Source organism: Polyergus mexicanus, unplaced genomic scaffold, assembly GCF_030449975.1.
Source record: "Polyergus mexicanus isolate NDT 795.1 unplaced genomic scaffold, iyPolMexi1.0 SCAF_9, whole genome shotgun sequence".
In the NCBI taxonomy this organism is placed as follows: domain Eukaryota; kingdom Metazoa; phylum Arthropoda; class Insecta; order Hymenoptera; family Formicidae; genus Polyergus; species Polyergus mexicanus.
The window spans coordinates 3,944,640-3,957,502 of record NW_027223329.1 but is presented as its reverse complement, the minus strand read 5'-3'; the positions used below and the strand labels follow the sequence as shown (position 1 = coordinate 3,957,502).

General features: G+C 29.8%; 1 protein-coding gene across 2 annotated transcripts in view; it reads left to right on the top strand.

Annotated features, from left to right (window-relative positions):
- Positions 1–503: 503 nt before the first annotated feature.
- Positions 504–12,863, top strand: part of LOC138936212 (phospholipid phosphatase 1) — a 38,122-nt gene continuing 25,762 nt past the window's right edge. For both annotated transcript variants that reach the window (XM_070301422.1, XM_070301420.1), the window contains exon 1: positions 504–728. In XM_070301422.1, coding sequence (XP_070157523.1) covers positions 723–728 — 6 coding nt within the window. In that variant the 5' untranslated portion in view covers positions 504–722. The remainder of the gene's footprint in view (positions 729–12,863) is intronic.

The window sequence follows — 12,863 nt, the reverse complement described above, 5'->3', positions numbered from 1 at the left end:
ACCAACGTTACGGTAATGTTGCAAATGTTGCTGCAAAATGTTCTGTGCTGTATAGTAAATGACATCGAAATGATATCATAATGATTTTTGATAGTTAGACTGACGTCATATGATGAGAAATGACTTTAAAATGACGTTATAATAATGATATCTTGCTACCTGGAAAGCGATGCTTATAATCGTTTAAAGCGCATGAGTGTCCAAAGAAATATATAAGAGAAGCCAATACAACTCTACGTTTCGATTAAAAATAGGAGGAAAAGGATTATTCAATAAGACGGAAAAAGGAAGAAAGAAGAAGATGAAAGAAGAAAGAAGATCGAATTCTTTTTGTGTATTCGCGAGGAGAGCAGATAAAAAAAAGACAAGAAAGGAGAGATCTGTCATACCGATCGTGTTGATCGCACGGAGTTTGTGAGAAAAGGAAAAGAGAGCGTGTTATTCGCGTACTTTCTCTTCGCGAAAAATATCCCCCTCTAACGAGGCCGCGTGCCAATGGTTGAATCACTGCTGCGGTGACGCTTCTGGACGCGCGTTAAGTGTGCGTCAGACGTCAATTGTTGTCACGATTGATCGTATCGCGTAACTTCGTCAATTTTTGGAAAAAAAGAAGAAAAAATCGTCTAGATTCATCTTTCTTCGGAACAACCGCGCGAAACGTAACACCCGACGAAGTATTTCCCGACACGAAGTATTCCGAGAGATTCGCATCTTTTAGAAAAATGCAGGTTGGTCTAAATTCTATTTTCATTATATAAATTTCATGAATGAATTTTTCGTGCGATCGTGCGGCAAAAGAACGAGAGAGATCGCGCGAAAAACGATCCGACGTCTTTCAAATTTTTTTCTCCTTGGATATGAAAAAATGCGGTTAAAAATGGAACGCGCACATTTACGTTTGTATCTCATGAATATGCAATAGACGTAAAGGCGGTTTGGAATTTCCCCCGTTAACGTCCTGTTTGCGTCGTTTCGCGCGATTACGATTGCGCGAAGTTTCTGTTCGAAAATGTACGAGTTGAAAAATGTATCGAAGATGGAAATTGAATAACAAAAAGTTTAAAAAAAAAAAAAAATCTAAATGACATTTAAAAAATATCTTAAATCTCTAAAAAGTAGGACTCGCTATTATACAGAGTGTTCCGAAATTAAATGTCAAAATTTTGGAAACGTGTGGGGGATCAATAAACTAAGAAAAAAAGTCCTTTAAAGATTTGCTCGTTTTTGCTTCGTTTTAAAGAAAATTGCAAGAATAAGAAATAAAAAAAATATTTAACAGAAAACATACATTAATTTTATTCTACAACCATTTCTCTTATATACAATTTAAAAAAAAGAGAAAAACACTTTTGCTTATCAAAATTATCAATCAAATTGCAGAAATTTCATCTTATTTTCATGATATATTTATCTTCTGGCATATTTATTTCCATCGAGCTAGTGTTCCGAAAATATTTGTTCGAATGTTTTCTTAGATAAATTACTAATTACTAATTATTGGTTTTCTAACCATTAAGATATTGATTCAGAAAAGTAATAATTAATGACTAATAATTAGTCATAGAGACTATAATAACATCAGATATTAAACTAACTAAAATGCTAGAAGACTAATAGTTAGAAATCTCAAATGAAGAGCGAACAATGTAACAATAAGAAAAGATATAAATATGTAATTTTAAAAAATCCTCTATTAAAATTTATTTAATCAATCTTTAGAAAAAATTGATAGTTTTCAAATTATCGCCAACGAAGACGATTTCTTGCGTTAGAAATTAAATTTTTTAATAAAATTGAAACCTTATTATTTAATTTCAAATAGATTTCTCAACAAATCTGTGATTTTAAGAGAATTTAAAAAATCTTTTTTTTGTATCTTAAAAATTGGGAAATTGTAACGGATGTGATGGAATTTTCTGATAATTTTTATTAAAAAAAACCGGGTTTGACTCGTATTAAACTGCTTTATTTAAAATTTCTGAAAAAATAAAGTAGAAATAATTATTATTAATAACCTAAATATTTTAAGATAGGATATATTATATAGCTTACACATCGCATTTATACACACAGCACACAAATAATATATTTTTGAAATATTCTTTTAATCTTTTTGAGGTCTTTGTTTGTTAGATCTATGTTTGTCAGATAAAAAGAAAAAATTTTAATTGCTATTTGTTAATGGACTTATGATCCAAATAATATCGAATCATTATTATTACTAAATAAATAAATATAATGATATTATTAAATAAATAAAAATAAACGTAATTATTATTAAATAAATAAATTATAAAAATTACTAATACAATATAATATACCATATATATATATATATATATGTGTGTATGTGTGTTGTGTGTTTAGATATATCAATTAGATTTAGATTTACAATATATTTTTCATTTATTATTTCTATATTAATTAATATAAGACAACTATTATTTGTTTAAAATTTCGCTTGTCTTTATATAGTTGTTATTACGTCGTTTTCAATCCTGATTAGATATATATGCTAGATGATTACAATAAAAGATAAGAAATTCATAGGTAAATATGTAATAATCTAGATCTGTATGGTATCGCTCTGTTGATTGCAGGGAACAATAAATTAGAGGCTATGGATTTTATTAACGTTCATTCTTTTTAATTTCGCGTTTGGCATTTGATTGCATTGTTACGGCTTATTTCGTTACGGAAAAAAATACTGAAAAAAATTATTTGATTCGTAAGAGAACAAATTAAATTAGATAGTACATTTAGATAGATAATAAACGAGTTCAATCGTTAATCATTATGTGCACAATTGTATACTTAGTATGCACATTATGATGATGACTTATTACGATGTAAAAGGTTAGCCTATGTACAATATAATGCTAAACACAAAACTAAATAATTAACTTAAACAGATAAGAAAATGATTTTCTTGAAAGTCATTTTTTTTTTTCTTTCTTTAAAGTGACTTTCGATATTTCAAGAAATACTTGTTTTAAACGCCGTCCATTTTTCTCATATATTTGTTTTTATATTTTATCTTAAAAATACATACTTTTATCCGTAAGATTAAAAATATATGTCTGTATTAATAAAAGCAAGTCAAAATATTTTTTACAAATGTGTTATCTGTGCTATGACATTTGCCTGATTTTTTAATTTGATCAATTTATTAAATTTTTCTTAATTATAATAAATATTAAATCTTTCTAAAAAAAATATCTGTTGTAGAAAGCAAACTAATGATTTTATCTTGATTATAAAACCGCTGATAAATTATAATTTCATCTGCAATATAAAAAAAGACCTCGAAATGCAATAAAAGTTAGAAACATTCAAATATATTTTTTTCAGGGTGTCTACTCTCTGGAAAAAGATGGAAAACTTGGATTCTTCAGGGAATTTTTGTATATCTGGAGAAACCAGGAAATTATTATGGAATTTTATTGAAACTCGAGAAGTTTTTAAAAAAATTCTTTCTTTTTAATAATTTTTCTCTTATATTACAAGCAATCTGCAATTCGTCGATAAGTCAAGTTGTGAATTATGCGTTTAAAATATATTACAAATATGTATCTATCTTTGTTATATATTCAATGTCTTAACAAAAGATATCGAATATGCAGTACATATTCTTTAATTTAATTTTTAATGATAAAAAATAAAAACGTTATGCAAGTTAAAAATTTTTATCTTAACGAAAGCTATTTAGTTTTCTTTCAGTATATTTGTAAATCTAACACCTGGAACTTAAGTGGCTTTGTGTTTTGTATGAGTGAAAAGCATTCGAAAACGTGCACAATAAAGACGTATTTTAGAAAACTGCATCAAAAAATCTTTAAAATAAATATTCTCTTTACCTGAAATTTTGAACAAAAATATCTGCAAAATCAGGGGATTTCTAGAGAATTTTTTTTACAAGATTTGAGTAGACATCCTGTTTTTTGCAAATAGGATAGATCCAAGTAATTACATATGATACGCGGAGAAAATTTTACAATATAAATTACATGACAAATACATTTCTTTTACAAAATTTATTATGAAGCTGGAATATAATTATATTAGAATATTTATTATTATAAAAATTGTAAATCATGCATTTGTTCTATTGTTTGTTAACGATTATGCATTTATTTGTGCATCCAAATAATTGAATAATTACAATACTCTCTTGTAAAATATAATATAAATAAGATAAATATATACAGGGTGGACCAGTAACTCTTGCCACCTCGAATATCTTTGAATTTAGAATAGTTACGAAAAATTTTTTTCTACAAAAGTTTTATAATTTCAAAGGGGCCATCGAGTGGTGATAACACAGTTCGTCGGGGTGGCGGGGCTTCAGAGATCTCAAGGTCAACTCCATTTTTAAAATGGAATCTTCTATTTTTCATTACATAACTTGTAGTTTATCTCAAGAGCTTTTCAAAACATTATAATAAAGTATTTTTTCATTAAATACTTTTTGAGATATATATTTTAATCTGACAAATTTTGATGTAAAAATTAAAATATCTCGTAAAATATTTAATTTTCGATAATCTTACCGTAACACTTTTACATACAGAATGATGAGACAAATTAATTAGTGTAAAGAAAAAAACAAATAATTGTTTAAAAAAATACATTGTAAATAATTACATACTTTTTCTGAAAAACCATTATTTTTTTTATACTAATTGATTTGTCTCATTATTCTATACATGAAAGTATTACGGTAAGGTTACCGAAAGCTAAATACTTTAAGAGATATTTTAATTTTTATATCAAAATATATCAGATTAAAATATAAAATAACTCAAAAAGTACTTAATAAAAAAATAATTTATAGTATTTTGAAAAACTCTCAAGGTAAGCTACAAGAATGTGCAATAAAAAATAGGGGGTTCCGTTTGAAACAGTGAAGTTGACCTTGAGATCTCCGAAGCGCCGCCACCCCGACAAACTGTCTTACCACCATTCGATGGCTCCTTTGAAACTATAAAACTTTTGTTGGAAAAAATTTTTCGTAACTGTTCTAGATTCGTAGGTGGCAAGAGTTACTGGTCCACCCTGTATATATATATATATACATATATATGAATTCGACGTAACATTAATTTGTTAATTCGCATCAATTTTTCTGGCAAAGATATAATATTTAATAATTTAAAGTAAAATTGAGGTTATGTATAATTACAGTGAAAATATTATAGTAAAAAGTACAGTATAATTTTTGTAATATATATATATATATATATATCATTGTAAAAATATCGCCTCCCATACAGCACCGCAAGATTGCAACAACATTGCAACAACATTTTTTGCAAGATTGCAATATTGCAGAAACATTGCGAAATGTTGCTGCAACGTTGTTATGATATTACAGCAACAGTAAAATGTCCGCCTACAGAAATATTGCAATATAATATTGCAGCAACATAGCAATATAATATATATGCAATAATGCTTTATGTATTGTATATTTATCGACAAATATTCTTAACATGTAAAAAAATAATAAGAAATTAGAAATATAAGAGTCAGCATCGAGTGTGTATATAGATTTTCTGTATTATAATAATAACGAAATTATAAAATGTAAATTTTTCGGTTTATTTTACACATTCGACTTTCTTCAGTGACAGAGAATATCTAAGAGGAATAAGAAAAAACTCAATTTGCAATTGTGTAAATTTGCAATCTCTTTGTATCCGAAATATTCAGATATCCGGATGCAAAAAGATTGTGGTGGATTTACGCATACAATGAGTTTTTTCACATCTCTCTCGTCTTTATATAACCTCAAAATTTATTTATTAAAATCTGAAGTATCTTGCATATTAGAAAATTATTATCAAATTTTTGATTTTATATAAGAATGGAAACTATTAAAAGAATTCTTAGTCCAATGTCTGAATCCCCCGTGTTGTGGTCATATCATACAACTTAAACTAATAAAAATAATTATTATATCTTTAATCTTATTAGCCGCTCTTTGTAAACTTTATATAATCACCGTGACTAAAAATTAAATGCGAAATAGATAGCGCAACATGCGCCGCATAGCGGTAAACAAATGAACTAGCGATTATTGAATACTGTTTTTGGAATATTTTCGTAATGTTGCTGTAACATTATAATGAAGTTATATTGTAAAATAATGTCTTTGCAATATTTGTGCAACATCAAACTGCAATATGCAATATTGCAATGTTGCAGCAATGTTGTTGCAAGTTTTAGTGTTGTATGGGCTAATTTCTCTTACATGTTAAAGTGTTCCACGATTACAAAAATTATGCTGCACTTCTTACTATAATATTTTCACTGTATGATAATACATAACCTCAATTTTACTTTAGATTATTAAATATTTTATCTTTGCCAGAAAAATTAATGCGAATTAACAAATTAATGTTACGTCGAACTCGATAGATTATGCAAATCTCTGTATCGAACAAATAAGAGAAGAATCCATTCCTTTTTTTGTTCGCGACATAAAAGAAGACCCCCGAAAAGGTCGAAAGGGCATAGAGCGCATCTGCGCGATGCGCGACACATTTTCGTAACCGACCGAATCGACCTCGTTTATCTTGGGGTCCAAAGATTCGACGGGGAGAGGCGAGAGGGGATGTGGACCAGAGGGTGCGGAGGGCCTAATAGAGAGGGTCTTACAGTACACGGTGCAACTAAACCGTAAAGAGAGAGAGAGAGAGAGAGAGGGAGACAGAGAGAGAGAGAGAGAGAGAGAGAGAGAGAGAGAGAGAGAGAGAGAGAGAGAGAGAGAGAGAGAGAGAGAGAGAGAGAGAGAGAGAGAGAGAGAGAGAGAGAGAGAGAGAGAGAGAGAGAGAGAGAGGGAGAAAGAGGGAACGCGGCGAGTTCGTTCCGCGACGACGTTGGTGTTGATGATGGTGGTAGTGGGGAAGCAGGGTGGGTAGAGAGAACATTTAATTTGAGCTTGCGAGGAAGTAGTTGATTGGAGATGTGAGGTACGACTCTCGTCGACTCGCGGACGAGCAGTTGTAGGCCGGCAGTCGGTGTCGTTGGACCTTCTAGGAGTGAAGATTTCCTTCGCCGAGAGAAAGAGAGAGAGAGAGAGAGAGAGAGATCCGCGATCCTACATAGCAATACGATACCCAAACGATCGAGACATTTCGCGTGGATCGGGTTCGCCTCGAGACTGTTTATTGACTGCTCTCAGCGATGAGTCTTATACTGATTCCAGTCGGCTCCCTTGTTACACGCGCCCGCAAATTTCGCGTTTTTTGTCTAATAGTCACGAGGGAAGCGGCAATTATAAATCTCCCGGCAAGCGTGCCAATTCGATCAATGCATCGTCGTCGCTCGTGATTGCCAAAGGTTCGGGACTGCCAAAGCTGATTGTGAGCTTATTTCGTGGTATTCGCATCAGGTATTTCTTATCGCGGTATATGCAATATCGCTTCGCGATTGTAAATATGCACTTTCAACTTGACGATGGATTCCGTAGGATGATAGATAAATCTCAGAATTTCCATTCGAGGAAAAATCATGCTTTCCAACATTTTTACTGATTTACTATTGCTGTTATCGTATTCCACTCGGTAAACGGTCCACGTTCGACAAGGATCGAAACATCAAGGGTTCCAAATTCTTTTGTCATGCTTTGTTATGACTATCAGTTTTTTATAAAATATTTTCAGTGTTCTTTAAATTATATATATAATTCAATTACATGCACAGCTAATTAACACAATACAGTACATGTGTAAATAACGAGGATTTTTCAATTTTATCCGTCAACTATAATTAAAATCATATCTATCTAGCTTGATTGTTATATTTTCTTTTATTTATTTCGCGTTAGTGCAATGAGCGATACTTTTGTTATCGGTATCTTAAATGAACATTTAATCGTACAAGAGAGTGTTTTATCTCTTAATTAATTTTAGCGGCAAATAAAAAACGATTATACATATATTGTTGATAAAGTAAAAAGTTGCATGTATCAAAAATTACAGTTTAAAAATAGTACTAACTGTATAAAATATATTGTTGTATATTATCAATTATATACGTATAATTAATGTATTATTAATATCGTATTATTAATAATATATTATATAATTAACGTTTCATTTATATTGTTAATAATATGATAATAATATAACTATATATTTTATTTATATACATACATATATTATATATATATATATATGAATAATTCTGTCTAGTCTCACATGGACATTAATTTTTTTTTATCAGTGACCGTTAGAATGTGCATTATCCGAGAATGTAAAAAGAAATGAAATCGATAATGTTGTTTGTAATATGATGGGCAACTTTATTTGTCGATAGATAGCAAGAGTTCATCGTATCTATCGTATCTTGGATTATAGCTTAAAAAGATTTACTTTCTAACATTTCTCATTACATTGCTTTTGTATGTTGTTGTTTGTCGCGAACAAAGTTTATCTCATTATATAATTTACCAATACATATGCAGGGTTGGGAAGTAACGCGTTACTTGTAACGCCGTTACCGTTACAGTTACTTTTTTTTCGGTAACTGTAACGGTAATGGCGTTACAAATTTTATTTGTAACGGAAAAAGTAACTTCGTTACATTTTTCGGTAACGAGTAACGAATTTAACAGTTACTTTTATCGTTACTTTTTTCAAATTTTTTGATTTATTTAAGATATTATTTTTGCTATTGTGCGTGATAAAATTTTTATCTTAACCGTAAAGCCGTAAGCAAATCGACCAATTAGCATTCTTATTATGTTGTAAAAATGCTTGAATGTGACTGATCAACTTATGGCTCTTGCAGACCAGTGCGATGACGCGACGCGCGATATCCAATGAGAGCTTTATCTTTTCGGAAAAGCAGAGCTCTCATTTACTACCAGTTCTAAGTACCTTGCAACGAAAATTAGAAAATCTCAATAAATCTGACCTTATAGATTGCCATTCATTAGTTGAAGCTATTCAGCAAGGTTTAAATAAAAGGTAACTTATTAATTTGATTAATACATATGTTATTTAATTTTAAATAAGGATTTAATTGAAAAATATTATTTTATTTTAAACTATTGATTCAAAAGTATTAATTTCAATAAAACAAACAATGTCGCTTAATTTACTATATTTGATTTTAAATTTCTTACAATATTTGAAACAAAAGAATTAATAATAGCAGCATGTTTACATCCAAAATTTAAGTTAAACTGGTTAACCGGAGAAAAAAGAAAACGTGCTGAAAATTACTTGGAGGATTTATTGGGAATCCGATCAACTGAAAATTCTTCAAAAGCTGGAAAATCTGACGATCACGATGATTTTTTCATTTTTGAGCAAAAAACGGTGCAAAATGAATCTGAACAAGAAGAATTACAACGGTTTTTAAAATCAAATAATTGTAATATAGAAATGTTAAACGACTATCCAAAACTTAAAAAACTTTTTATTAAATATAATACAGCTCTACCAAGCAGTGCATCTGTAGAAAGAATGTTTAGCATCGGTGGCTCTGTATTAACACCACAAAGAGGGCATTTAAATGATGATACTATGGAGCAACAAATTTTATTAAAAATTAATAAAGAATTTCGATAAAATTTAATCATTTATTTTGTAATAAACCTTGAATGAAATCTTGCTTACAATTTTTTAAAAGTTTTTCTTATGCCAAATAATTTATTAGTTTGTATTGTAAAAAAGTAACGGAAATTGTAACGACTCGTTACTTTTTAGTAACTGTAACGGTAACGAGTCACTTTTTAAAATTAGTAACGAGTAACGGTAACGAGTTACTTTTTAGAAAAAATAACGGTAACGGTAACAAGTTACTTTTATAAAGTAACTTTCCTAACTCTGTACATATGTCATTCGGCGCACATAGAAAAAATTATATTCTCGAAACGTATACTTTATAAGTCCTCTTAATAGATATTTTTAATAAATAAGGATATTTTCTTTTTTACGTGATATTTTTTAGAATATCTTCTTAAATTAAGAATATGTTTTTAATTTGCGACAATTTTAGCGACGAAATTCAACCTAACTTATCAATTCCGCAAGCGCATTGTCCAATACATATAAATAGCAAATGTCCATTTGTAAAACTGTTTTTTGTTATGATCCCAAATATTTAATAATATAATAGTAAGAAAATATCATATTTAGTATATATTCTTATATATTAAGAATATCTAATCTTTAGAGGATTTCAATCTTATTGTTGAATTAAGAGGATCCTTTTGGCGTTTATTTTAAAGGAAGATATTAAAAATGTAAATGAAATATTCTTAAGATGAGAAAACATTTCTTTTCGGTGTATTAAAAAATTGCTTATAACTTTGCCAATTTATACTCTCTCCAATCAAATTGTGAGAACTGTCTTCCGCTGAGATTTGCCCGAAATTGATTGCGCTATTGTATAGTAATATCGTGTCCAAGATGATTTAACTACGTTTGAATTCTTTGCCGTCATCGTTATACAAGAGGAAATAATTCTTGCAAATAATTTGTACCCAGTTAAGTGTAGAATCATTCTGTTTGTAATAATCGAGTCTAAACCGCGAACTTAAATTTAAACTTCTCTTTTTTATATTTAGTTTAATTTATTGTAAAAAATCGTCTAAGAATTCAGACACAATCTTGTCTGAATTTTCAGATCTTGGTGCATGAGAAAAATTTCAGACAATCTTTCTTAATCATCTCAGAGTCGTTTCTCTGAAAGTTCAGAAGAGTGTGTCTGAGAGATCAGACAGTATATCCGCAAAAAAGCTGCAAACATTTGTCTGAAGTGTTTTTTTAGAGCGTTTGTCATACACCGTAAAAAATTTTCTAGAAATGCAGACATATTTTTGTTTCATTTTTCAGATCTGGGTATCTGAGAGAAATTTCAAACGATCTTTATTTCATAAGTTTCTATCGGTAATTATTTTGCAATCATTCCTAAAGATCAATCGAAAAGAAAGAAAAATCATCTATTCAGAGAAGTCAACTTCGGACATACATTTGCTTTTGCCTCTTTTTTTTTGCTTCCTCATAGAGGAAGCTTTGTTTTCGTGACAAAATTTTTGTTCGGTTTTTTTATGCCAATGTGTTTAGAATGTTCCAAAACGTCGAAAAATCATATTCCTAAAAAATGTCTGTATGTATGTATGTACGCAATATATTGCACAACCTCTAACTTCCGCAATTTTTGAGATATCGGGCTAAATTTTTTTTTCATATGGATAGGATATCATTCAAGGATGGTTGGTATTGAATTTGGTGAGAATCGATAAAAAGATTTATTTTTTATAAAATTTTGAATTTTTTGACAGATGTCTGTACACATTGTAACTTTCGCAAATTTTGAGATATCAGGTTAAATTTTTTTTTATATGGATAGGATATCATTCAAGGATGGTTGCTACTGAATTTGATGAGAATTGATAAGAAGATTTATTTTTTTATAAAAGTTTGAATTTTTGAAAAATGCTTGTATACGTTGTAACTTTTGCAAATTTTGAGATATTGGGTGAAATTTTTTTACATGAATAGATTATTATTAACGGATGGTTGGTATTGAATTTGGTGAGAGTCGGTGAAAGGGTTCATTTTTTATAAAGTTTTGAATTTTTTAAGAAATGTCTGTACACGTAACTTTCGCAAATTTTCAAATATCGGGTTGAATTTTTTTTACATAAATAGAGTATCATTAAAGGATAGTTGGTATTGAATTTAGTGAGGATCGATGATTGCTTCTTTATTATTTTATTTCGCTCACAAAGCTTCCTCTATGAGGTAGCAAAACTTGAAAAATCCGCATGCTTAAAGGAACTTAAACTTTGTGAGATTAAATGACGAGGAAGCAATATGCAAATTTCTAATTTGCACAATCCAGCTTGTTTTAATTGAACAGATTGTATCTTATCGTTTCGTGTATTGACAATTGGCAATATATGAAAGCGAATAATGCGTGCAAATGTGCAAACATAATAAAATGTCACGGTTATCATGAAAAATGGTAATGATACGCGCGAGTCTCTCGAATTGACGCAAATGATTGGAAAATGAGGCGCAAAAGAGAGAAGTCACGAGAGAGAGAGAGAGAGAGAGAGAGAGAGAAAGAGAGTACGAGAGTGCTTATACACAAGATAATTAATTCCTCGTTCGTACGAACCCCCCCTCGATGTTGTTCTCGACGAAGCCCTCGCGGCCGCTTTTCTCCCCCTAAATTATTTCATAGTGGATGACCGAATTGAATGCGCGTCCCCTTCGCGAAACGCGGATATATTATCGCGTTTTAGAACGCAAGTGTCGTTAATCGATGCACCGCAATCTACGCTGTCCGATTAATTGCCGGATTTTCCGCCAGGGACGCGCTTGGTTATCGTGTCTATTTATTATGGACGAAAGATTATAACCTGAATTTTTACAGAGAAAAGTTTACACAATCTACGTATATTACAGGATATAAATTTTTGTAAAATATATATATATATAGAAGAGAGAGTATTTTTATATTAAAGTTGCCAGCGCATCTCATTTTCAATGACAATCAATGCGAGTGTCATTAAACACAATATGTGTTTCAGCAAAATTGGACAAGATTGAAATGACAATTAAATGAATCTATATTTCTTAGCAAAGTTTTCCAGGAAGATTTGTTAGAAGCGCGTATAGATTTAACGTTCAAAACGAAAAGTTTATAAATGCGATACAAGATCTGACTTTTATATCAATTTTCAGATTTGAAATTTTAAAAAGATATATGGAGAAAATTTTACACAGGACAAATTACATGAAGAAAATATTTCCTTTTACATATATTATGGGATAAAAGAATATTAAAATATTTATTGCTATAAAAATTGTAAATTATATATAATTAAATTTTAATTA